The sequence below is a fragment of the Ciconia boyciana genome, chromosome 3, assembly GCF_034638445.1.
Source record: "Ciconia boyciana chromosome 3, ASM3463844v1, whole genome shotgun sequence".
NCBI classification, from domain to species: domain Eukaryota; kingdom Metazoa; phylum Chordata; class Aves; order Ciconiiformes; family Ciconiidae; genus Ciconia; species Ciconia boyciana.
The window spans coordinates 17,619,201-17,646,281 of NC_132936.1; the positions used below are offsets into that span (position 1 = coordinate 17,619,201).

General features: G+C 39.7%; 3 protein-coding genes across 18 annotated transcripts in view; 1 reads left to right on the plus strand and 2 right to left on the minus strand.

Annotated features, from left to right (window-relative positions):
- The window catches only part of CPSF3 (cleavage and polyadenylation specific factor 3), a 24,345-nt gene extending 20,910 nt beyond the window's left edge, over nucleotides 1-3,435 (minus strand). Inside the window, exons 1-3 of the mRNA XM_072855074.1 lie at nucleotides 3,214-3,435; nucleotides 2,258-2,321; nucleotides 1,505-1,602 (exon numbers count right to left, since the gene is read on the minus strand). Of these exons, the coding sequence (XP_072711175.1) occupies nucleotides 1,505-1,602; nucleotides 2,258-2,321; nucleotides 3,214-3,284 (233 nt within the window). The 5' untranslated portion in view covers nucleotides 3,285-3,435. The remainder of the gene's footprint in view (nucleotides 1-1,504; nucleotides 1,603-2,257; nucleotides 2,322-3,213) is intronic.
- ITGB1BP1 (integrin subunit beta 1 binding protein 1) lies at nucleotides 3,385-12,450 on the plus strand. Of its 10 annotated transcripts, none has more exons than XM_072855075.1 (7): nucleotides 3,385-3,467; nucleotides 5,067-5,167; nucleotides 6,051-6,129; nucleotides 6,855-6,991; nucleotides 8,176-8,268; nucleotides 11,206-11,355; nucleotides 12,072-12,450. In XM_072855075.1, the coding sequence occupies exons 2-7, from the start codon at nucleotides 5,096-5,098 to the stop codon at nucleotides 12,141-12,143; spliced, it is 603 nt and encodes a 200-aa protein (XP_072711176.1). In that variant the 5' UTR covers nucleotides 3,385-3,467; nucleotides 5,067-5,095; the 3' UTR covers nucleotides 12,144-12,450. The 10 variants fall into 10 exon arrangements, with proteins under 10 accessions (XP_072711176.1, XP_072711182.1, XP_072711181.1 ...); XM_072855077.1 differs by having other exon boundaries at nucleotides 3,393-3,421; XM_072855076.1 differs by having other exon boundaries at nucleotides 3,406-3,544.
- A 1,580-nt stretch (nucleotides 12,451-14,030) lies between these two features.
- Nucleotides 14,031-27,081, minus strand: part of ASAP2 (ArfGAP with SH3 domain, ankyrin repeat and PH domain 2) — a 92,903-nt gene continuing 79,852 nt past the window's right edge. For 5 of the 7 annotated variants that reach the window (XM_072855069.1, XM_072855066.1, XM_072855068.1 and 2 more), the window contains 6 exons: nucleotides 24,955-25,116; nucleotides 23,890-24,058; nucleotides 22,117-22,184; nucleotides 20,339-20,451; nucleotides 16,360-16,482; nucleotides 14,031-15,385 (listed from right to left, as the gene is read on the minus strand). In XM_072855069.1, coding sequence (XP_072711170.1) covers nucleotides 15,311-15,385; nucleotides 16,360-16,482; nucleotides 20,339-20,451; nucleotides 22,117-22,184; nucleotides 23,890-24,058; nucleotides 24,955-25,116 — 710 coding nt within the window. In that variant the 3' untranslated portion in view covers nucleotides 14,031-15,310. The remainder of the gene's footprint in view (nucleotides 15,386-16,359; nucleotides 16,483-20,338; nucleotides 20,452-22,116; nucleotides 22,185-23,889; nucleotides 24,059-24,954; nucleotides 25,117-27,081) is intronic. The other 2 variants (XM_072855067.1, XM_072855072.1) reach the window with 2 other exon arrangements.

The window sequence follows — 27,081 nt, forward strand, 5'->3', positions numbered from 1 at the left end:
ATACATTAACATTACACAACACTAATATATCATATAATTCACTACTTCACTGGATTAACATAGTGTCATGAAAATCCAGAAGCAGAATTATTAACCTCATTGTTAACTATGCTGGTCTATATTCTGTACACTAGTGACTAGACACGCAACCAAGAAAAGGTAAGAGTAATATAGGAAATTCTCCATTACTTGCAAAAGTTTTACCCATATACTCTGTCGTGGTTTAACTCCAGTCGGCAACTAAGTACCATGCAGCCGCTCGCTCACCCTCCCACCGCTCCCCAGGTGGGATGGGGGAGAGAATTGGAAGAGCACAAGTACGAAAACTCATGGGCTGAGATAAGAGCAGTTTAATAATTGAAATAAAATATAATAATAACAACAACAACAGTAATAATAATAAACTGTAATGAAAAGGAAAATAACAAAAGAGGGAGAGAGAGGAAAAAAACCCAGGGAAAAACAAAAAAACCCAAGTGATGCAACTGCTCACCACCCACCGACCGATGCCCAGACAGTCCCTGAGCAGCAATCATTGCCCACCAGCCAACTGCCCCCAGTTTATATACTGAGCATGACATCCTATGGTATGGAATAGCCCTTTGGCCAGTTTGGATCAACTACCCTGGCTGTGCCCCCTCCCAGCTTCTTGTGCACCTGGCAGAGTATGGGAAGCTGAAAAGTCCTTGACCAGCATAAGCATTACTTAGCAACAACTAAAACATCAGTGTGTTATCAATATTATTCTCATCCTAAATCCAAAACACAGGACTATACCAGCTACTAGGAAGAAAATTAACTCTATCCCAGCCGGAACCAGGACAGAATTAACTTTTTTGTAATTTACATATAAATTTAGAGGGAGAAAAATAACAGAAACCAGGAATACAATAAATGTCTAAGATACAAGAAAGCTAACAAACGTGATCCTAAGTTTGTACGCAGGACACTATGGGTGAAAACATGCACTAAAATAATTTTATTTGGCCACACTTCTAATTTGACCTATCTTAAGGAAGTACTTTTGAAATACAGGTAGACCAAGCATATATCATGAAAACTCAGTATATTATAGAGACCTGGTTACGACTGGTTAAGTCATTTACAAATGGCTCTCCTTGTCTCTCAGCCACTAAGCAATATTTAAACCACATTCAGAGTTTGCATAAGTCTCTGAGAACCTTTTTCATTCAAAGCCAATAGAGCAAAAAACACAACCAATACTTTTCAGCAGTCTTTATGTAGAAAACTCATTCTAGAAGCTGTCACAATGGTGTTAAAGCAGGCCAGGTTATAAAAAAGTCAGACATCACAGCAAGCTCCAAGGAGAGCTGTAATGTAATAAGTGACTGAACAGCCTTAATTTAAAAAAAGTTGGAAACTAAAATTTTGCCATGCCATTACCATCTATATAACACCTATTTGCAGCCTCTCTTAATAACCTACAAGTCAACACAGCTCAGACCATGACCTCAGTATATTTGTTCTTTTAGGTGCAACTTACTGACTAATTAGGAGGAGATCAATCTCAGCAGGATCTATCAAATCAATGTAAGGAAGAGCATCCATTCCTTCCAGTCCAGGATGGATTCCACAGTCAAGCTGAAAAATTGAAAGACAGTTAAAGCTTCTAACAGAACATACAAAAAACCCTCTTCCATTTTGGTCTAAAATACAGTTACTAGTGACCAGTAATTTTTAGCATCATGCAAAAAAAGTATTTTTCCTTAAACACTGCTTTTAGCATTGGATTTCACATCTCAGGCTTCTGTCTAGATGACTTATCTCCACTGGGAAACTGAACACCTTTCAGAAGATCCCAGTCTTTGTTTATAATTTTGTACCTATGCAAGCCTTCATCCATATTTCAACAACACCTGAATATACAGAACCAGTGTATGCAAGTTATTTCAGCCACCATCTGAGAAGAGAGCTGGAAAAGGGAAAGAGAACATGTATGTGTTTACACGTGACTGTTTACACCTAACTGTAGGTAAGCATTAGGTTTCAGTGGACCCTGAGGCTAATATGTGTAAGTTTTAGAATCTACACTTAAGACACATACATTCCATCTGGGGATATGGATTTATTTTACAGGACAGCCTCTGTAATGCCTACTGTCATATATGCTATATTGTTCCAGAAAGCTAAAAAATGTGCCTTTTCTAGCACAGTGGCCACCTTCAGTGAGGAGGCTGAATTCAAGCCATAACATCTTTTTGTGATCTGAAGTAGCATAGTGAGAGGGCATCATTACCATTATTTTTCTTCCTTTAAACTCCAGAATAATGCATGACCTTCCTACTTCTTGGCCAGCACCTCTGCAAAAGGATATAAAAGTCATCAAAATTAAAACAACCCACAATGTATAGATGTAACTGTATACTGGATGCCTTTAGTAGGATTATTTTTCTGTGTAGAAATGGTGACTGGACAGTTATTTTAAGCTCAAATATTTAAAGTAACTGCACAGTTATATTTATCTCAATGGAAATGAGACCCTATTTAATGCAGCAGAAATAAAAAGAATCTGTTTGGGGAAATTATTTTGGTCTCTTCTGGTTTTTACTGCATGCTTGTGCACTCGAGTCTCAAAGTATTGAGATGTATAATGAATGGAAAGTTTACTTAAGTAACAAATTACCTTGGGCTGAATAAGCTCAAGTAGCATCTTCAAGTTGTCCAGAAGACAACTATTGTGATGCTACCAGAAACACCTTCAAATTGCACTGGCATCTTTACCAGAGAAAAAAATTCAACTTAAAATACTACAAAACCCACAATGCTGTCAAAGTGCAAAAGGCAAAAGATTTTTGCTCAGACAACACTTCAATATTGCATAAGGGAAGGACGCAATCCTTCTAACCGACAGCTACCCCAGAGACTGCAGGATGCCTGCTCGCTGGAAAAGCAAGCAACGAAAAACCAGGAGGGGGGGGGTGGGAAAGGCACCCCGGGATTTCAGCGCCTCGAGCAACGTTTCACTCAGGCGGCCCACGCCACGCTCCCGCCTCCCCTGTCGCGACGACACAGCCGGGGCCTGGGGCAGGCGCCGGCCCGCGACCGGCAACACGCACCCACCTCGCAGGACGGGGCTTCTACCCGCGCCTCTGGCCGGCTTGCCGCCCGGCGGCCCCCGGCCCTACCGCCTCCCCGACATCCCCCCAGGCCCAACTCGCGGCTCCCGCCGTCGCGCCCGCCCCGGGCGCTCACAGGGGCCGGATGAGTAGCTGATCGCTCTCCTCCGCCGGGATCAGGGCCTCGGCTTTCCGCTTCGCCGACATGGTGGCGTAAGCCCCGGCAGCGGCCCGCACCGGCCCCCGCCCGCCTTCCGCTTTCTCCCCGCCGCGCCGTGTCGCGCATGCGCTTGCGGGGCGGAGCGACCCGGAAGTGGAAGGGTGCGGGCGGGCGGCGGGCTGAGGTGAGGGGCCGGCTGGCGGCGGCGAGCAGCGTCCGGGCGCCCCTGGGTGAGGTCCTCGGTCGGGTGTTGAGGTCGCGGCAGCGGCGCTGGGAGGAACGGGCTGAGGCGAAGCGCCCGCGGCCGGTGAGGGGGGGCTGCAGAGAGGCGCTCGGTCCTCGGCTGGGGGAGGCAAGCCGCCGCTTGGTGCTGCCTGCTGTGGCAGGGGCCGTGCTCCTGCCTTCCCCCGGCCGTGGCCACCGGGGACTCCGCCTCTCGCCGTTCTGTAGGAGGCGGGTTTACAGTTTTATCATTTATCAGGTTATCATTTGGGGCTAGAGGCGAAAACAGGAAGGAGAAAAGCAAAACTGGGACGCGGTGCCACCCTGCCTGGCTTTTCCGTGCCTCACCCCGCCGCAGAACCCGAAGTCTGAGGCAGGACTCGATGCTTCCTGCATCCCTAGTGGAAAAGATGCACCGCAGAAAATGCGTGTGCTAAGCAAGGAGCTGCTAAGAGCTCCTTAATCATCTACTGTATTAACAAAGCTTGTGAAGTAGTGTATATTAAGTTGTGCCTTCCTCAGAGACTGCCGGCAGATTAGCAAATTTGCCCGTGTTCTAGAAGCTGCTGCTCTGAAGGAGGGGCTGCTAGATCCATGCTGGTGGCTGGAAGGAGCCCAGAGGGACGTGGGTGTGCTGGGTGCCACGATTCCTTGCTACATCTCTTGTCGCTGAGGGTGGCTTTTGGTCTGCCAGTGACCAAGTGTTTGCTTAATGGCAAACACAGCAGCGGTCTGGGGACTGTAATCCAGCACTGCATCACAGATCTAAGCTCCTCCTTGTGCACCTTCCATTATTTTCTGCAGTGTGAGCTGTCTTCAGTAGGCTGTCTTCCTCCTTTCTTTTAGCTGCACAAAATTTCTGAAGCTTTGTAATTAAAATATTCTTCTCTGAAACAGGGAAATAGAGTTTCAGCATCGGGGGACGCTGACTGGGAGCCAGCATCCTGTGTCTTTACACTGGCCAGTCAAATGTTAAGTGAAGCAATTGAAGCAGTAGAGCAGATACAGGAAAAATGCTTCTGGAATACTCTCAGAACTGCCAGGAACTCAGTTCTAAGGCAGTAAATGTAACATGCTTCTTGCTTTAATTTTCAGGAACATGTTAAGTAGTAATGGCTGCTCCTAGAAGTAGGAGAAGAAGTACTCCTAGAAGTAAAATCAGTAGTTCTTCAGAAGTAGGGTTGTTTGGGTTTTTTTTTTAATGGGAGCATAATCTTTGGAGCAGGGATTGCATTGGGTGCACTTTGTAGGGCACTTAGATTTTAGTTACAAATAAAAATCATCTAATGCTTTTAAGTGGGAATATAAATTTTGTCTTGTTTCTGTATCTTTCTGTGCATTAGAAAATGACCTTTGCAACAGTCTGTAAACTAGGTAGCAGCATTTTTTTGATGAATCAGAAGGATAGGGAAGTTTTAGCAGAAAGCCTGAGGGGCTTTCCCCAGTCATACATGAAGGGCACCAGAGGAACATTCCTACTTCCGTTCTCAGACTCCTTTACAAGTTTCCAGTTTTTGTCCACTTTGGACACAGTCACTCTGGTGTTTGCCAGGAACTCTCCTTCCCTTGATGATATGACAGCTTCAATTTTTATTTTTCCTACCTAGAAGATCTTCCTTGACCCAATTATGAAAAAATGTTTAGAAAAGGAAAAAAACGACACAGCAGCAGCAGCTCACAAAGCAGTGAAATCAGTACTAAAAGCAAGGTAAGCTGCATTTGGTATATACTCTGCTTATGGAAGCACTTCTGTTTGTCACAAGTTGACAGTTCAGTGGTTCACTTGCACTGATGGTAGGATGTGATTTCCATAAAATGCCATGTTCCACAAGGAGAACTTTCTACTTCTACTATTCCTCAGACTGTGTTATGAGAGTTAAAAAAAGCTATCCATTATAAAGCGCTTGTATTCTGAGATGAATGCTCGATTGCTTCCATAGTGAAGCCCACAAACACAAGAGTTTCTGGCAGCACATAGTAGGGTTTGGAGGAAAAAGTAGTACTTTTGTTCTGTAGTGATAAATACTGTCTTTAAGAAGGTGCTTTGTGCTAGGTACCAAGATTGAGTTTATTCTTCAGTACTAGTTGGTTACTCGGTATCTCTAAAGTATTCTTCATTTTGAATAATGTGTCCATTTTGTCTGATAGGTTTTGGAATGATCAGTTGAATATTCTGGATTTTCCAAGGTGCCGTTTCACTTCCCTTGCACTGCTATGTTATTTCAAGCATTGGTGACAAGCATGTAGTTGTCAATTTCTTCAAGTTAAGATGCAGTACCAGAAAAGTCTGGACATAACCTTAAGGTTCATTTTCTCTTTTTCTTTTATTTCCTCCTTCTTTCAAAATACTTGTGGACTTCTCAAGGGTTCCTGCTGAATTTATATCAGTCTAATCTACATTGAGGCAGAAAGATAACTTCAGGAAAGAAATAGGTGGTGGTGTTTTTTTTTCTCCCCATTTTGCAGTGCTGCTTAAGTAATCAGAACATGAACACTAGTTTATTTTAAAAAAAGAGTTGAGGCAGGGCATCTAAAAGTGAATTGTCAATATGTTCTCAGTAACTTTCTGATGATACTGATTTTTTTCTTAGTCTGTAGATTCCAGTCTTGGGGGACTTTCCAGGTCTAGTACTGTGGCTAGTCTAGATACAGACTCCACGAAAAGTTCAGGTATGTAATCTGAGTTTGAGTAGATACGTATGGAGCAGGATTAACTTTATGTGTGTTCGTATGAAAGAGCAGAAAATAGAAAAGGTTAAAATACGTATTTTTAATAATTGTGAGTGAATCTGTTAGATAGCCTGTTGACTAACACATGCATAGCTCTAGGCTTCTAAAGTATTATTAATGATTCATCTAGGATTAAGCCACTGTTTTCGAAGTAAAGTATCTGAGTAAGAAAAACTTAGTTGTGTTACCAGTCTGTTACACAGCATAAATCTGGTATAACTTTTTGGAAGCTATGTTTCCTGCTTTTATAAGTTTACATTTGCACTGTAATAATGGAAATAAGATTGGATTTTACTTGTTCTTGCTCACCAGATCACAGTACATCACTGTTGGACCAAACAGTTCATTTAAAACAAATATATATAGAAAAGTAGAACCGGCTTCTCCATGTTTTCTGATTTAAGGTTGTTAACTCCAAATTTGAATTAGTATAAACAGTGCTGTATCATGGATTCACATGAAACTGTTGTCTTTACCAAGGGCTGTTCTGAATCAACCCCGGACAGCTCATTAAAGAGAGGAGTTAATATACTGTCATAAGGTTAAGTGTTTGATGAAAGTCTGCAAAAATTACAGAATTGAATAAGTTAGCCCCATTAACACCAATTAGAATAGCATTATTGTTCTGGAATTCTTCAGAATTGCTTTGTTTTATTCTGTTGCAGGACAAAGCAATAGTAATTCTGATACGTGTGCAGAATTCAGAGTTAAATATGTTGGTGCCATTGAAAAATTGAAGTATAATGAGAGCAAAAATCTCGAAGGGCCATTGGACTTGATAAATTATATAGATGTTGCACAGGTAAGTGGGTTACAAAAGACAATACCAACAACATCAGAACATCTTAAGCGTAGGTGTATTTCTTTTGTATTATCATGTGATCTGACATCTTTCTTTGTAAATTTTAGACTTCCTAGGATAAAGTAGCTTACTGTAAAAACATAAAGCTATGAACCTCAAAAGCTGTCACACTCAGTTCCATCCTATTGTGTAACTGGAGAAGATGCACCCAAAAAGCTGTTCTGAAGAAGCAGACTCAGAGCGAAGGCCCTTTCATGAGTCATTACTGAACAAGTATCCCAACTGAAAGTTGTTGTATTGTTTTCAGCACTGTTAGGATTAGTATCTGGGAAAGAATATCTCCTCCAGATTTCCTCAGTAGTGTAGAAGTTTTCCCATAGAGGAAAACATCAAGTTTCTGCTTACAATCTTATGAACCTGTGACCAAAGAACCTGAATAGTATTTAGGTCATCCTTGCGAAGCTGTGGTTGCTTGTACTTATTTTTGTACTAAAAGCTGTAACTGGTTGTTCTCATTAGGTAGCTGATCGTTTCTATCTTTAAAAGCACAGAATGTCTGTTTATCTTACAGCAACTTGACATTTCAAGTATCTGAATATATGCTAAAACTGTTTTTACAGCCAAATAACAACATAGATCACGTGGGGTCAGCGCAGCGTGACAGGGCATGCATTATTTTTCAGCCCATCTGATCTGACCACAGGGCTGAACTCCCTCCTGAGATGATAAACTCCTTTCTGGAATCATGTAATATTTAGATTGAATAGAATAGACTATTTCAGTTGGAAGGGACCTACAACAGTCATCTAGTCCAACTGCCAGGGGCTGACCAAGTTAAAGCATGTTGTTAAGGGCCTTGTCCAAATGCCTCTTAAACACTGACGGGCTTGGGGCATCGACCACCTCTCTGGGACGCCTGTTGCAGTGTTTGACCACCCTCTCAGTAAAGAAATGCTTCCTAGTGTCAAGTCTAAACCTCCCCTGCATATATTTCACATAAAGTTAAGGGATTGGATGAGTGCAAGAGTGGCAGGCAAACTCCACACAGCAAGATAGGAGCAGGGTTAGTGATGTTGCTGATCCAGTGGACTGAAGTGTACACATAAACATGTTTTCTATTATGTATCTTCATTGTTCATGTTCTTCTGTCTGCACTAAAGGCTTTTGTTTGTTTCCCTCCAAAGCAAGATGGAAAGTTACCTTTTGTTCCAGGTGAAGAGGAGTTTATTATGGGAGTTTCCAAATACGGCATTAAGGTTTCAACATCTGATCAGTATGTAAGTGATTCACAACAAACTGTCTTTTTTTGGTGAGAGCTGAAAAGTGCTTTCATTTATTTCTCTGACAGATGATCTGTGTGACCAAAATGTCACTTCTGTCTTCAAGCAAAAGTAAAACAAACAAACAAACAAAAAAGCTCTCACAGCAGCACTGCTTCATGTCGTATCTCCTCAGGGCTCTCTGTATTTTCCTGGTTGGATTGGTTGGATTTATGACAAGAATCCATTCCTTTTGAGATAGAGAAGCAGACAAAAGGCAAGCAAGCCTTTATGCTCTTTGGGCACATCTTCCTTTCTCTGTGGTTGCCCTGCCATCCTCTCATGTGGAAAAGTAGCGTGACTGTGGTGGCCGAGACCATAGGTTCCTCAGCCTGAGTTAGTAATGCAATTCCTGTTGATGTTACTGTGGAGAGGGAAAAACAAAGGATGTTTTTGTCAAGAATACCTGAGTTGTCTTCCTCTTTAAAGTTCCAGCCTTGCACTCCTAATCCAAGAGTGGGAGTTCACTCCAGCATTAAAGCCTCAGGATTCCACTGTATTGATCAAACCTATTTTTTGTTTGCATCACTTCCTACATGTAGTTTATTTTCTTTCAGCACACTTCAAGTAGCTTTTTTGCTAAAAATAAAAATCCGGTCTCTTCCCCAGGGCCCTCCAGTTGCCTTTGTGTAGCTTTGTATTGCAGCCATGTGGTTTCCTTCTGGTTGCCCTCAGAGCCCCAGATACCATAAATACTTGGCCTTACGAAGTCATGACCCATCAACAACCCAGCAATGCCTGTTCATAAAAGCCTCATGTATGAGGACAGTGAATAGCATTGCTCAATAGCTGAATACTCTGAAGAGAGCCAGAAAGTTTCCTTTGGTCCCTTCAGAAAATAAAACACTTGTTTCTAATGCCTGGGAAGAAGTGTGGTAGTTGTTACTCAAACTTTGATTTCTTTTGGGTTCTGTTATTGTGGTCCTCCTAAATTCTTAATTCTTGTTAAGAACATAGGTTACACTATTATTTAAATTCCTTTGTATTTTGATAAAGATCAAATAGGTAATTTTAATACTTTTATCCATCATTCTTCTGGCTTCAAGCTGAAAGCATGCACAAGCTGATAAAGCCTTCTGTGATTAAGCTAGCTTGCACTGGCATTTTACTACATTGCATTCTGTTTCCCAAATTCTGGCTTTCTGCATTCGTGTCACTGTTGGCATTTAATTTGTCCTTTAGTGTGTTAGTCCACCTAACTCTTTCATAGAGTTCCAAGATGGAAAGGTTTTCTCTGTATTCACACAAAGAATTCAGTGTTTTATGACTTTGGGGGAAAGGTAAGAGTTTTGTGATTCATAGACACCTTTGCAGGTGAATAGGCAGCTATTTATTTCAGGTGCCAAAAAGAGAATTGACTGAAGGATACAAAATTTTTCCTCATGAATTTCAGCCAAAGTTTGAGAAATTATTTCATTAGTGACTGAAATATGTACAGATGTGTAATTCATTGATACATTTCCATTGTCTGTGGATGCAACCACTAGAAACCAAAGGTGAAGTATTTATAGAAGTCACACTGAGGCTTTGGCCTTCTTCACATTCTGTTTGCGTGTATTTGTACATTATATATATGAACATATATGTATGGCAGTTTGTCCATCTGCCATCTCATTTCTCTCTCAACTGCAGAATCCCCTCATAGCCAAATACTGGAAGGAGGGGATGAAACGAATTTACAGAGGGAATTCTATCCTCCCTCTTTTAGTGATAATGCACATGTGCATTAGCACTGTAGCAAGTTCCAAGCAAGTTAACTCTAAAAAGTTACAAGTAAAGTGGCAGCAAATCTTGGCATCTTTCATACAGAGACTGGAGGGTTGATCCACTAAATTCTGCGTTGGCTCCAGCTGCCTTCAGTGTGGTATGATAGTTGGTGCTGGTATGAAAAAGTGTGAGCGATTGCTGAGCGAATGTCAGCGATGGAGATGTTTTTCAGCAAGGGGATCTTAGGAGCTCTGGTAGAGGGCTCTCCCTCAAGGGTTTCATAGCAGGCATCAAGCTCACTGTCTGTTTTTACAGCTTCTGTATCGAAGTGGATGTTTCTTGAGACCCTTCAGCTACTGATAGGGAGAAGGTGTTTGATGCCATGAACATAGAAAAAGAGCTGTCTTGAAGTTGTAAGACCCTAGAGGTGGTATGACTGGAATAAAGCAGATGAGTATTATCGGTTGGGTAGGACGGCTTGAGAAGAAAGGCTTTGTGGAGGGTAGGTCTGCAGAGACCTTGTACTGGATTACATCAGCCAATCCCTTTTTGGAATGGCCAAGATCAGAACTGTTGGGACTATGGTGAAACCCTGCAACTGCAGTGGATAGTAGAAGTCTCCCAGACTAGATCTCTGCAAGAGTCAAGACCCATGCTGTGGCTCAGGCCACAGGTGGCCTGACTATATCCACATGGCTACCCCCGTTCCACCCTAAAGCAACTACCCTTGTCCATACCCTCTTCTGGGAACAGTTTCTCATGTGTACCCTTCCTGGAACTGAGACGGGATTGTCTGGAAAAATACTGGAAAAGAAAAAAGTTGTTTTAAGTTACCTCTGTGCCAGAGGTAGGTACAGAGTGTACCACCTATCTGACTCACAGTGGGTGAGTGAGGATAGGTGGGAAACGAATGTGTGCTTTCATAGTATGGCCAGGAATATAGCCCACATATGAATGCAATTCTAAAATAGAAGCAAAAATTAAAGCTAAAATTGTGTTAAACCACCACTTTTTAAAATCTTGACTATAAACTCTCTAATTAAAAAAATATAATTTTACCAAGGAATACTTTTCTCCTGTAAATAAATCTGAAGTATTCTTTTGTACGAGAGAGAATCAAAACAGGTGGAAAACTGAAATAGCTGTTGCACTGTTCCAGAGTAACTTTTATTTGCCACATGGTTTCAGGATGTGTTACATAGGCATGCTCTCTATTTAATTGTACGGATGGTCTGCTATGATGATGGTCTGGGAGCAGGAAAAAGTTTACTGGCTTTGAAGACAACAGATGCAGCCTCTGAAGAATACAGCCTCTGGGTATATCAGTGCAATAGTTTGGTAAGAGTTTATGTTTACAGTATTTAATTTAGGTATCAGCATTTTGATTGTAAAGGGAGATTCTAAAACCCAAGGCCCTTGTGAAGGTTTTTTGGCAGAAGGGGGGTTGCTCAATTAAAAAAGAGTATAAATGTGCCCTGGCTGAGGAGGGGAGAAAAGCCCTGCTGACTGCATTTGATCCGCTTTGAAGAAAAATACCTACATTCCCTAAAATTGCCAATTACAATTGGGCTAAGAAAGCTCTTTGCAATCTAAAGAGTGCTATTGTATCATTTGTGTTTTCAAAGACGAAAACAAATCTCTTAACATTGGACAGAGCAGGGAGGGATTGAGTAACGATTCTGGGAGCATGCATTCATATTTATAAGCAAGAGAAGTGATCTCCTCTTTAAGAGTAGGAGAATTCATTGTCAGGATACTATGATATGACACACACCCTTAGCAGCACTGGGGGAACACATGAACTGACTTTCTGAATGCTAGTGTCATGCTGTGATGAAAGCTAACAACTCTGACTTGTTTCAAAAGAGCTCATTTAAAACAGCTTCCCATGTGTCATTGCAGACCACAGAAATCAAATTAAATCTCACTTGTGCTACTCCATTTTGCATGTCTCTGCCAAAAGAATGATAAAGGTCACATTCTGCTTTAAATGAGTTTTGAGACATTTAGAAGTTCTCCAGAAAGTGTTAACGTGCGTGTTTGGATTTTTTTAGGAACAAGCACAAGCTATTTGCAAAGTGTTATCTACAGCCTTTGATTCAGTTCTAATGTCGGAGAAGTCCTGATTTTCTTCAGCAGCATGTGACTGTGTAGTACAAGAGGCCTTTGTGGGAGGAAGAAATGAGGCTCCTTTGTGGTACCACAGACTGGCTGTAGCTACACACAAATTTAGAAAAGACTTGCTGTGCAAAGAAGAGCTATGCAACCTTGCACGTGGTACTTCGTCATTCCCCAAACATGACTTGAAGAAACTATTCCATCTTCTGTTTCCAGGACAATTTTATATTTAACATTAGTTTTTTTCCTAAATCGTGTTTTGTATATTAATGTCAATATTGTAGAAATGTAAAATAAAACTGACACTTGCTTCTATCTCTGTCTGAAAAACAATTTGTCGATACGGACTTCAGTTCTGCTTAACATAGATATTAGAAAAAAACAAGAGCAAAGCGATAAGAGGTAGTCAATGGTGCCTTACACCTCTAATTTAATCTTGGGTGTGGCATCCACACAATTTCTATGTTCAGCTAAAAATCCATAAGATGTACATGTGTTTGCTCAAGTGCTACTTGTTTGTATTTCTCATTTCACACATTGAAAAGAAGAATATTGCCTAAGCAATGAAGAGTAACAGAAGAGAAGTAGCCAAAGTAATTTTAAAAGTAGTTTTATTTTTCCAGACATTTGACTGGTTAACAAGAGTAAAATTTATTAATCATGCTCTAATTATAAATCACTGCATCCAGGACATTGAAAATAAGAGTTGATTTTAGGTTATACAATATATACAGTTGCTCTGCAACTAAACAAAATAAAAACAACTGAATTGAATATTATACATCTTATAGCATTCTAAGCTGCATTTTAAGTGTCACTTGCTCCTTTTTAAACAGTTAACACAGCAACCTAATAGTCTGTCTATTAACAGGTGTTTTGAATCATTATTTTAATCAGATTTGAAAAGTTGTATGAAATATGCCAAAATTTTGGACTTAAAATTCTTAATTTTATATTATAAATAGATATCTACAGGCTCTAGAATTTCTTTTTCCTCTGCCAGAGGAGCAAACTTTGAGAAACGTTGAAAAATGTAGGGATAAATTTTGCTTAGCTGCTCTTCATTGGTCCTCAAGATTTTGTCTGTCTGCACTGTTAGTGCTATTAAGTTGTATTCTACAAGTTTCCTAGTTTCTAAGTGACCAGTGAACAAGGTTGCGACATTTTTAAAGTGTATTCCTCTTCTAGCAGAACTCAAGGAAAATTTGCATCGTTTAACTTTACGAGTTGTTACATACACTATAAGATTCTGTGTTAAAAATACTGTACATTAGGAGATCTGTGCAAAATAATATGCCCATTTACTCTCTAGACTCTATCAGGGATAGAAACATACAAAATAGCGTTGCAAACTGAACATATCAGTAAGTGAATAAAACTGTAGTGCTAAACTATTACTCTGTCATTTTACTGGGAACTTTGAAAATACGGACTAATTTGCTTCAACTTGCAACAAAAATATCTTGAAACGTTCCAGTTTGTTCCCCATTTATACTGCAGCAACAGCATCTAGAAAATGAAAGTTATGCATATACTTGGCTGTACCCACACATTTGAGAGGCTATCAACCAACTGTACCATTTAGGAAAGGTGATACAAGGTAAGATCAGTGTTGCTCTTCCAGCACTAATGCAATGTGATTATTCTCCAAATAAGCATATACGGTGGTGGCCTATCTTCCATTCTGTTCAATATGAAATGGCCAATTTAAACACCATTTGTCAGAAATTCAAAGTTCTCTTGATAAATCTAGAGATACAATATTCACGAAACGTGATCAAAGCCAATGTGACCTAGACATTGATTTTTCTTATCCTATGCCATCAGTTGTTTCCTGTAGCATAAGCAAAAACTGGTACAATTTCACAATATACAAACATCAAAATGACGTCAGATTTGTATTGGTGTTTTGTATTCCATCAACCAACTGGGAACCATCCATGGCCTAGCCTTTGTTCACAAATTAGTAAAACAAATTTAACAACAGTGTAGCTACCATATATGTGGGTATATTATATAAATACCGAGTGAGTTAGCAAACTCATTGTTTGCAAGGTAGTGGCGCACATGTTTTATAAAACAGAACATAACGTAGTGTACTTGTGAGGTGATACCTTATTGACCAAGGATAATTATCTAAGTGTTCCACCAAATATGTTCTTTCTGTGAACACATTGCTGGGTGATTTAAGAAAATTCAGGAATTTAAAAGCAAAGTCTAAACACTATAATGGGACAAATGTAAGAAATGCTCTGCAATCCATCATCATAGTTAAGTACATTTCAGGAAGTGCAGTTTTCATATCCTTGAGTTACTGTAGTAACTCGTTAATATTGCCATAGTTTAGTTAACCAGCAGTAGTCACATTAAATGACCAAAATGGATGTAACATACATAAAGAACATTCAAAAAACAGGTTCTACACACGTGCAGCATAGAAAAATGAAACAGTCTCAAGCTCACAAAATTAGAACTAGAAAGTTCAACGACTAACACAGATTTCAGATAACTTTAAGCAAATATCTACATCCATTCTGAAAGAAAGAAGTTTCTCCTGTGGTAAACTGAAATACTTTTTCACTTTTACCTGGCCAAAGACACACGATTAAAATAGTTTCTTCCTTAATAGTTGACATCCTGGATGACAGCCAGTATGGCAAGATGCTGAATGAGTCCAGTTTAGAACTATGCAGCAGCTTGCATGTTTTGGTTCCAACACTTCAGATGGTACCGAGAACTGGATAAATTCACTGCCCTGTTAGATGCACACAATTTCTTTTGACTGGGCAAGCAACACTGAACTGTGGTATTGTCACGTTACAAACGGGAGAATAAAATTACAGTGAATTGATTGAAAAGAACATTCATGATGTGATGTTCATGCACTTATATCGATTTTGATTGTTAAAGCTTTTCAGTTCACCTTGAAAAATACAGGAAGAGTTGTTTGTTTTTTTTTAAAGTGTAAACTGCTCATGAGAAGTTTTCACATAGAAAAAAGTTTTAAAAGTCCCAAAAAATCAGAACAATGGCAATAAAAAAGTAAGCTACAGTACCTAGGACTTGGGCAGTGCTCTGGCAAGGTGTCTGCAGATAGGTAGATGAAATTAAATAGAGCAAAACGTATTTCTGTGACTGCTGGAAATGAGAAATGTGTCCATTTATCAGTAGCAATTTAGTCAACAATAAAGTGCACAAATGATACAGGGAAAGCTCCTTTCCGACTGGGATCTCCATCAATATGACCAATCTGAAAGAGTCCAGATATTTTTCAAGTTAATCTCAAAAAGGCATTTCAGTATCACCAAAATGAGTACCAGTGACCTTCCTGCCTGTAGTACGACAAGCCTCTCCCAACATCTTTTCTGCAGTGGTGTTCTTTTTCTTTTGCAAATGGGAAACATGATCAGAAAATTCAGTCCAACAAGGTGCATTTGTTATCCAGCTACAGACTTTTTATTTTCAAATTCTGTTTTACCCAGTTCTTTGAAAGGAACACCTCTTAATGCAGTACCACTGCTACATCATTTCAGCGCATTCTGCAATGCCTGGCAGCCCATATTCTGCCTCTGTTAAGTTGCTTCTGCTTCCCCCTCTTAACAATCACTGCAAGGTAAATGGATGGATCAAGCTTCAACAGTTCTGGGGTTTACATGAATCTATTTGTGTTTATACAGCCTTATTGTCAATTTAGATGCAATTTGAAGTTCTATTCTTCACTAGCTAACAGTCAGAGTAAGGCAAGTGTTTTCACACATAACAATTTTCCAGGACTTTGCTGTAGCTGATAAGGCTCTGGAATGTAAATAGCTGAGATGGTTCCTCAGCTCAAATAGACCATTTCTCAATCTCAGTCAGCTGAAGAATTAGGACTATATAAAGCTGTCTTCTGAGGCCCACCACACAGCATCTTCAAGGAAGATGAAATAGTAGCAGATTCTTAAACTGCCGACACACCCCTGAGAATTTCCTGAATCAAACAGACCATGTCTCCTGTATATTGTGAACCCTACTAATCAGGTTTTGGAGGTTTTTTGAATGCGAAAAGCCAAAAACTTATCTGAAGTTTGATTTTTGAAAAAAATAAATCTCTGGAATCAGGTTTCCATGGGATGAAACTTTTCTTGTTATTTGGAAACCCAATAGGGGATCTTCTGAAGTCAGTGTCAACCTCTAGATTTAATTTATTTCTTTCAAAGTTAATGGAAAATGCGAAATACTCACCCACCACTCCTGATCTTCTTCACCATCAACTACAATAATATCTCCCTCTGAAAAAGTTAGCTCATCTGGGTTATCTGCTACACAGTTGTAAATTGCTTTTACTCTCTTGGGTTTAGTTTTTGACTGAAATATAAAAATAAGTAAATGTTAATAATAGCACACGGAAGAGACAGAATAGACTTGGAGTTGATCTAAAGAAAGCTTCAGAACTGCTTCCAACTGATTTTTCATAGGTTGGAGTTCAGCTACATCTTTTATGCTGGGTGCTTGTGCTCCAGGCTGAATTTGGAAGCGTCCAAACCCTTTCAGAACCACTGCACCACCGACATGGGCCAGGTTTCCCTTAGCAATCTTCCATTTTGGCTCATACAAACCTATCTTCACAGCTCTACATCACTGTACCAAGTATGATTTTATTCAGAAGATGGGGTGATCAAGGTCGAATGCTACACAGCAAGTGTAACAGCAGCAGCATTATCAGAAAGAGGCCTCAGCCACCTGCCAATATGCCCCTTCTTAACTTGCTAAACCGATTTCAGCAGTGTACAAACCCTCAGAATGTCCTCTGCCTCCCTGTAGTGCTTTGAGGACTGCAAGCCACAGGAGTGGTTTGTCAACTCTTCCAATAGGAAAGTTTAGTAAGGAGTTGCAATACTCCAGTATTGCAGTGGGACTCCAATCCTAGTTGTGTTCTATTTGAAGTGATGCCAAAATTGTTTTGCTCTGGTATCTCAGTATCCACCATCCTAATCTCACACCTCTCCCAGTGCAACCTGGCCTGCTGCTGCATTTGTTTTCAGCCTCCTCATTCTCTGTTGCAGACCAACAATAATGCTACCTACATAGTGTTTCCATGCAAGGAGTGGAGAGGCACAGGGCCTGGAGGCAGAGTGTACGCCTTCTACCATGAGTCCACCCTTTTCCCCAGTTTGCCCAGCCATAGCCAGCAAAAATCTCTCCCTTCTACCCTAAGATGCCAGAGCAGAGCTATAAGTGCCATTTAGCTCAAGAGACATCTGTTAAAGCAGTGGGTGTTTGGGACAGAGGCTCCAGATGGGATACGGAAAAGAAGGTCTTATCACCATCCTGGAGTCCCCCAGGGACTGGTCCCAATCTCTAGTTAGGTCAGCCATGGAGCAGGAAGCTTGTAAGGGGAGAAGAGACTCCATCCACAAGTCTACTTCTCTCCACCAGCAAAATGCTCTACTGTGGACAGTACTGCCCAACAGCCTCTTAATGTGCCGTTTTGTTAGAGCTGAGCGCCATGCAGAAGAAGGGGGATGTGGATGGGGAAGGAGGAAGGTAGCATGATCGTTATGCTCCTCTGTAAGCATCCATTTGCATTTTAGTATAAAAAAACCCTGACCTGCCCAGACCAGGCATACCCTTAGGCTCTATCTGTGGGGCACACCCCTGTGAGCTGGCAGCCTTGCACTGCATCATAGCAATTTTGCCAGATGCTCCATCTCAGTCAAGTTACAGTTTGAACCACAACCACCTTTTAGGTCAAGAGGGAAAAGCTTCACATCAGTACAACAGTGATATAATTACTAACTTCAAAGTGCAGCAATTACAGGTATTTCTTGTTCTTTAGAAGGCAAGGAAATTAAAATAGATCCCATTCCCAGAAGACTAAAATCTTCCAGGAAAGTTTCCCATGTTTCTACACTATGGTTTCAAAAATCTAAAATAGACATTAAAAAAAAAAAAAAAAGCATCAGGAATTTTCATCTGAAAAATAGGCTATTGGGCAAATGCACTGTATAGAGGATAAGCCACTGGCTACATGTGCACGTACAACTAGACATCTTTTTTCTGTACTCAAGGAGCACTTCCACAATCATTTCCTAAATCTGGGCTGGCCTCTGGATTCTCTGGCAGGGTAAAGACTTAGCAAAAAAGGCTGGAGTATAAGGCTAAATGGAGCAATTTAGCCAAAAGTACTTTAGCCAGACTGATCTAGCTAAAGCTCTTTAGGTGAGGGGCCCTTGACTAAATCTCAGCTAAGATGCTTTAGCTAGATTGATTTAGCCAAAGCACCTTAACTAGCATACACTCCCTGAGCCAGGTTTCCCTTACTTCTCTGTCCTATGACAGAAGAAAATCATCCAGCTGATGTTCTCAGTCTCACAAAATTCACCCTACTGAAGCCCTGGAGATACCTGGAGAGTCAGATTTGTTCTTCATATCATGTGTAATTAATATTAAATTGTGGAGACACTGTGACTGTTCCTAAAAACCAGCCAGGATACCCCATTCACTCATAAGTAAAGCAATTTGTCCCATAAAACAAAGAAGGAGAGAACAACAGAGAGAACTGCTACAACCTTCATTTATAGAGAAAGCCAGGTAAGGAGCTGTTTCAGAACTGACAGATGTGTTGAAAGGACGTAGCCAGCACTCACACATGAATCCCAGAACACACAACAGAAACTGTGATCAGGGTCCAACAGCTTCACAGAGTAAATATGGCAATTCCCTTGGTGCATATAAGCAAAAGGGATAGATATTCCATTTTACACTAATCAGACCATTTAATTTTATTGTGGCCTAAAACATGGAAGCTATTTTGATGCAAGACTGACAGTAACTTGATTGAACAAGAGTGAGGGAGGCAAGAAAACAGAAGATTTTATACTCCCAACTAATGCAAGATGAATTCCAGGTGTCTCTGTGGCTTTTCAGCAGTTCTAAGAGCTCAAGACAAACGTGCAAGGCTATGCAAACAAACACTCAAGTCTGTCCTGGAGAGTTACTATTTCAGTAGACGTGGTTAGGAAAAATGGATGGAGAGAGACAGAGGACTGAGGAAGGCAGGTCTTTTTGTTACAGCCCATTATTAAGACAATCGCAGAGCCAGGAACAGCACGCCTCCTACCTCTCAGTTTATTATTTACCTACTGAACCACACTCCTACACAGAATGTAAAGCGTGAAATAGCCCAGACCTAGTCACATGCAGCATCTCAGAAAGTATGGACTCTCTATATTGTGATTTGCTTACTGTAGAGAAATACTGTCATGAACAAGCATATGGATGTTTTATGTCTATCACACAAGACAGCAACATAAAATTGGAGCAAGGACCAAAGACCCAGCTGAACTACACGTAATGTAGCAGCTCAACTGACATCTGGGCATACATCCCTTTACCTACACCAGTATAAGAATACAGGTATTGACACTAAAATGTGTGTTCCCATTCACGGTCCTAGATTATAAATAATAAATAAGAGTATAAAAAGGCCACACAAGCTGATCAAGAGTCCATCTAAATCCAGTATCTCTTTTCTAACAGTCACTGTAAGGCATAGGGAGGGTGCAGAAGAAGAATATACAATACTTCCAGCCCAACACTTCCAGCCTTCCCCTTCACCATTCAACCACCTTCTGGTTGGGGATGTCTCAAGTCAGATGAACCCATTTCTTTTGTTTTGAGCTTAACTCCTACTAGTCATGTCTGAAGCCATTTGTTCTACCTCTGTGAACAACTATGAGTATATCTACTTCCATTATAAAAGTAAGCACAAAAGCTGCATTATTACTTACTTCACTGAAATTTAAGAATGAAGTTACATATGATCTACAAGTAACTCACTTAGGAAGCTCACCTACAAGTGACTCGCTTATCAAGCTTACTTCAATAAGTTAAACCATACATTCTATAGATTGTGTCGGTGACATTTGGACACAAGCAAAGAATCCATACTTCTTTTCTTTGGTTTCTCTTTGTTTTTTGTTGTTTTGTTTGGGGTTTTTTTTTCATTTAAAATCACATACTATCATATAGGAAACACAAGAAAAGCAAAGTTTTCATAAATACTTAGTAGAAGTCGCGGACCTATTTAACACAGGATACAGGCTTTGTATTTTTCATGATTCTCACACCTTCTCCCTAACAGGATGCACTATTATTTCAACAGTGTGTTTGATAGAAGGCAGAAGATTTAATAAAATCAAGCCCCAGATTGTCTACTTACTATTTGTGATTTCCTTGGCATTGGTGCTGGTGGCTGGATCTGTGCCAAAGTATTTGTTGTAGAACCAGTTTGTGTTACTGGAATTTCGCACACAGAAGACGACTCTCCTGCTGCTAAGGTAAGTAAAACAGGTAAATTTTAGGCATGCTTTAAAAAAAGTGATTATATAAATGGAAACCAAATTAATTACTCTTTAAAGGACACAATTTTATATCCTACAAGTATTTCATTTTTTACTGGTTCTTTCTAAATAACTGAACAAAATTTTTCTATCCTTTTCCCTACCCAAAAAAGGTAATTGCCTTTGGGAAAAGAGGCCAAGACCTTTAATACTGCAGATATGCTAAAAGAGAAAAAAGCCTATAAAATAGATGAGAGCAGAACCAAATATCCCATTTCCCCCTTCGTTCACTACAGACTGTGTGCTTTTAGAACACTCTTTCCTAGTAAAGACCATCATTATCAAGATGCTGTATCCTTCACAGGAGACTCCTGACACAGATGGCAGATAGTCATTAGCAAATTCCCCTTGGGTTTGTCAAGGGGAAACAAAAAAGAATCACAGTAAGAACCAATGAACATAATGTATACAGTGGAAGGGGAAACTGGGTAGGAGAAATTCCACTACAACCACCACAGAATCCACACAAACTTTACTTTGGACATTTTATTGAGATGACATTATTGTAATGTCCCAAAGTAGTAGTTACTGTGAACAATGAAAAGAGCAGAATGAATAATGTACTCTGAATAATGAACTCTTGTTCATTATCATGAAGAGTGCAATATCAATTTGCAATTTAATTAAAAGTGACACTATATGAGCTTTATATTTTCAAACTAGAAACACATTTTTCTATTCTAAAATGTGTATCTGCTACCTTGTTTACGACACATGCAAACAAGAGAGTAAACTAACTAAAGTGTTCATAATGCATCCTTTGTCTGAGTGGGGTTTAGGTGAGGTTAGGAAAGCTAAAGCCCAGCTGGAATTGAATCTGGCAAAGGACGTCAAAGACAACAAGAAGAGCTTCTGTAAATACATAGGTAACAAAAGGAAAATTACGGAAAACGTGAGCCCATTGCTCAATGAGATAGGGGATCTGGTTACACAGGTCATGGAAAAGGCTGAGGTACTGAAAACCTTCTTTGCCTCAGTCTTTACTAGCAAGACTGGTCTTCAGGAATCCCAGGTCCCAGAGACCAGGGGAAAAGCTGGAGCAAGGAGATGCAAAGTCCTGCACCTGGGGATGAACAAGCCTATGCACCAATATATGCTGGTGGCTGCCCAGCTGGAAAGCAGGACCAGAGGCAATGGGCACAAACTGAAACACAAGAGGTGCCACATAAACATCAGGAAACACTTTGTTACTGTGAGGGTGACTGAGCACTGGCACAGGTTGCCCGGGGAGGCTGTCGAGTCTCCATCCTCTGAGATATCCAAAAGCTGTCTGGACATGGTCTTGGACAACTGGGTGGCCCTGCTTGACCAGAGGGGCTGGGCCAGATAACCTCCAGAGGTCCCTCCCAACCTCAACCACCCTGTGATTCTGTTTCTTATTACATGGTCCCATTATTTACATTAATTGGCCCATAACTCTGTCCACGCAGAAGAGCTTGAGGCATCAGGGCCTACACAACCAAGAAGAGAAACAAGAAGAATGCTGGTAATGACTGTATTTAAATGTGCAAGGTAAATAAAAAAAAAAAACACCCTCCCTTAGGCTGTTATAATGATAGCTTAATTACAATAAAATAAATCTCTAAACCATAATTACCAGTTTGTTGTAGAGACCCAAGTCCTCTGGACTGCCCTTTGGTAGTTAAGCCAGATGACTTCTCAGTCCTGTGCAGAACGTTAGAAATTCATCCATTTAAGAAACAAACAAGAACTTGAACCGCAACAATACAGAATATTTTCCAAATTATAAAATTCTTGTCATGTCTTCAGTATATTCTGGTGACAGCTATTTTGCTTTTAAAAATACTACTTTGCTTCCATATTTTTGATTACACCAATCATAAGTTACACTTAATTTAAAAATGTAAGGCAGAAATAATATAGTATATATAATAATATAAAATCTGCAATTTGTGTACAGCAGATTTTCTTTTCCTAAGTTCTGAAGTTCCTTTCACTGCTATTTTAAAATTCTTTGTTAAAATTATGTATCCATATTAGTCTGTACATTATAGCAAGCTTCAGCAAGTTGCTTCTCCCTTTTACTTAGTATGGTGTATGTAATCAAAGGACTAGAAAGGGAGCTCAAAGGTTGTTTACCTCTTTCATTCACAAAGGATCAACCATGCATATTATTTATCTCACATATACACATACATGTCCCTGTATCTTATAACTATCTAAGTTTGTATAGGCTGTACTCTGCCAAATTTTCAGTGTCAGAGTGCCAAAACTTCCCAGACAAGTTACTGTGATGTTTCCCTATGTGTACTTTTGGAAAGCTTTCCCTAGTGTCTAACCAAATTATTCTTGCCATGACTTAAACAAAAGTCTTCTTTTTTAGAGCCATCATGAGATGTAAAAAGGTATGGCACAATCCAACACTTTGTACATACTTGAAGATGTGTATCTATACTACAATTTTTTTTTTCAAAAACATAAAAGAATCTTATTTCTTCCATACTTTTCTCACAGGTCATGTTTTCTAGACTTCTCATTACCTTATTGATTTCCCCTGGTTTCTGCCTTACTATTTTGTGTCTTTGTTTTACTGCAATACCCAAAACTGAACACAGTAGTCCAGCTGAGGCATTACTGATGTTGAGTCAATTGGAAGGATTAATTCATATAGTCTGCAGGCTATAATCAAACAATGCTATTTCTCTTTGACTCTTCCACAACAGCATGAGTTTTCTGACTTACTTTTATTTATGACTCACTATGTCTTTGCAGATCGTTCTCTTAAGGACTTTTGCTTAACCATACTCTGCTTTTCTCCATGCTTCGTTTTTGTAGTTGATTGTTCTTAAGTACTAAGCGTTGCTTACTGAATGACACCCCTCTTCTCCCTTGACTACTACTCCAGTTTCTCAAGGCTGCTTTGGAGATAAACCTGTTTTCCATTACATGTGTTCCTCCTAACTTTGTTGCCTGCAAATTTAAAACCGATTTTTCTGTTCCAGGTCTCTCTACTCCTGCCATGAATGAAAATATTGAATGGAACTGAACCTATACAAAGCATGTGAACAATGGCACAATCAGACATAAGATCCCATTATCTCTTCTTTGTTATTAGGTGAGAATTAGAAATGGATTATTCTTTGTGGCTTCTTATTTCCATCACACCTAGGCGTTTTGTAGATATTCTGCACGTCATACAATCTTAAATCACTAGGCTGTCTTGTTTTTGCTGTGGGAATCCTTGTAATCTACTCCCTTAGTGTCTGCCTTCTGTTCATTCACATACTCTAGAACACATCACTGACAAAAGTATGCATGCTTTATAGATAACTTGCATGTTATATACCATAAAACTGAAAAGTTACTAATAATTATGAAGTATATGAAATACTAAAATTACATCAGTTACCCAGGAATAGGCTTTCTTTGAGATATTCTACTAGGAGGTTGTGGGGGCAGTGGTGGTGGGGTTGGCTTAGTTTGTGGAGGAGCTGGTTGCTGTTTAGATTGCTGGTTCAAAGCTTCTATAATGCTGGCTGTCTTTGCCACTGGAGGCGGTGGTGCTGGAGAAAGCACATCTATAGAAGAAAGTTAGACAGTGAAATGGAATTAAATTTCTATTTACTGTTTTGTTTCTTGGGTTCTCATCCACAGGTTTTCCTGTTACAGGATTTATCTCCATCCAAGAAAAACGCTTTACTACATGTAATCAACAACTTAAACAGAAAGCAATCCTTCCATTGGAAGGAGGACCTCTTTGGAAAGAGGTTTACCTTTTGTTTCACCTAGTTAAGGTCAGAGAGCTCACAAGTACTTCAATTCATTAAAGCGTTAAAGTACAAGCAAGGAAAATTCTTAATGAAGCCAGTCATATTCTTGAAAATAGTAGATCAGAATATATTTAATAAAGTGCTAATATTGTTTGCTCAATCAAGGCCTTCAGTTTGTGTTTTATGGAAAAGTAGCTAAGTGAATAATATCTGAGAAATTTTATTTAGAGGAACATCTTTTCTTAAAATCCTGTTATGATTAACATTTAACTAGCTTCACATTAGGTTTAGCAATTAATTAAAATTTCTATTGAATTCTTGAAACCACCACAATAGCAGCTGACAATGCATTAAAACATCTTTTTGCATTCCTACAGTCTGCAAGAATCAAGCACAATGTGGAGGCAGAGCCCCAGGCCTACATGTAACACTCATCTTTACAACTAGTGAGAAATGCAGCATTAAAACTATAAGTGAAGAGCTCTTTAGCTCTAGTAGTAGACAGTATTTTCTGTGACCCTGCACTACACCATACAGTCCTCACTGGAACATCAGAGAAGACAGTTCATACAAAGTTACTGGATGGGAACGATAGGCCAAAGCTACAGTCACCAAAAGAGGAAGTATGAGTTGTGGAAATGGAAAAATAAGCCAGCTATGATTAGATACAGCAGAAGGGAAAACAGGGGAAAGTGGAAACATACTTGTAGATGTTACACGCAATGGCGGCACAGGGGGATGAATAGCTGGTGGATCTGATGAAGACCTCTGCCTGCTTATACTTTCCACTCCTAAAGAATTTGTCTTCCACATTGCATTAGATGAAGAAATTGTCTGAATACCACTGCCAAGAACTGAAGGCTGAACTAAAAAGAGAGGAAAATACTGTATTATTATTATTGCTTACCCTAAGCACAAAGTGTTAATATTCACTCCCGTGCTTTTAAAAATGGTGCAGCTAGATCACTATATTCAGCAATAGGAACCCCTGCCAGCCTGCTGGAATGCCAGAGCAGAAATCAGAGACTGGTGTAAAAAAATCACACAGAAGTTTCTGGGTGAAGTCTTACTACCACTTTACCTAAGTAAAATTTGTCTCCAGTCATTACTTTAAAATATGTCAACACTCGAAAAAGCAGAAATTTCTCAACAAGAAGATGGAAGGCAAGTCTTGCTACCTTCTTTAATCCCTGACTGATAGCTGTAATCTTCTCAGGTACTCCAAGAAAAGGACCTCACTCTCGTATGAGCACTAGTAGACATTGCTGACTCAAAGTGAAACGTCAGTTTTGACTTGGAATTAACATAAAACTGTAATTCTGAATTTCAGCCAAATGAGAAGCTATAATGTCATAAAACAGTTACAAAGTACTACTTCTTCGGGTCCTCCTAAATGACTCTATTCTTAGGCTAAAGAGCTGCCTCCCCATTTCATAAAAACACACTAGAGGTTTTCTTCATAAAGCACATATCATGCCACTTCTCCCTACTCAGTGCATGAGCATCATATTAAGAAAAGATGAAACAGAGTAAGGTATGAATAAATATTAGGTTGCAGGGAAAAGCACAAAAGGCTCAGAAGACTTGGAGACCAGCCTAAAGCTAAGAGGATAAAGCAGTAATAATACACCATAAGCATAACATCAACAACATCAGCAATCAACAAGAAGCCGAGATCGATGATACTATTATAGTTTTTAACTAAGAATATAAAATAATAGGCTAATACATTGCTAGAGTAAAGAATATGAGCTAATAATCTAAGCCAGGCAGCATGCTTTATTGGTGTGAATTGCACTATACCAGTGCCAGGAAGTCTGGGGTTGGGAATGAAACTAAAATGACAGTCTTTGAAGAGTCATTTAATCAAGGGCAAACAGTGGGTAAAATAGTATGGTTGGCCATGGTTAAAATAATATCAAAGGGTAAACCAGTCTTTTTAACTATCCGATTGTATTACTAAATTAGAGACAGACTCTAACAGTTAAACAGACTATGCAAGCTCCTTGGGTGCATTTTCCTGTTTGGTGGGGGAAACATTCCTTTCCATCAAGTAAAAAAAGTGTCTAGATATTAAGCTTAGACTTCATGCAAAAATGTTACATGAAAGGAATCCCACCTTGGGTAAGTTTTATATGCCTTTTTGAAGTAACCCAATACCATACTGTTCTATTGTTCTCAGTTTTTCTGCCCCCAAAATAACATATTTTAATCTGACTTTTATGCTGCAGCCATTCCTGTGAGACCAGTAACTGACTTTTCATATTACACGGATGTTCAATTTGCCATCTCGGACACAATCACTGGTGTATGGAGTCTTGCATTCTGACCTCTGCACAGTGCTCCCAAAGGCAGAAGCCCCTCATGTATGCCTAGAACATTCCCCACTCGTATCTCCTCTTACAGAGTCTGAATTACAGCACCATAGAAAATCATGTGTTTAGATAGTAATTTTTCTTGAATTTAACTTTACATAAATTTAGGATCCATGAAAGCTGCTGGACTAATAAAGGTATTAAACCAATGAAACACACCGAACATGTACTGTACAGAGAGGACCTATACAGATTTCTCTACACTTCTTTAATATGATCCAAACAGATTATATATGAAGATAAGAATGAAGTTCACAGCATCAGCTTTAATGGTGGATTTTGCAAGCACACAGCCCTTCTGAACTGGGAAAAGACCTGTACATTTTACATTGTTCTGCTGATCAGGGAATAACCAGTAATTGGCAGTTACATTTTCAGTCAGCTACCAGTTCTCTAAAATCATCCAGTTCTCCACATCATGACACTTATACTTTTATTTCAACCACCCTGAAGCGT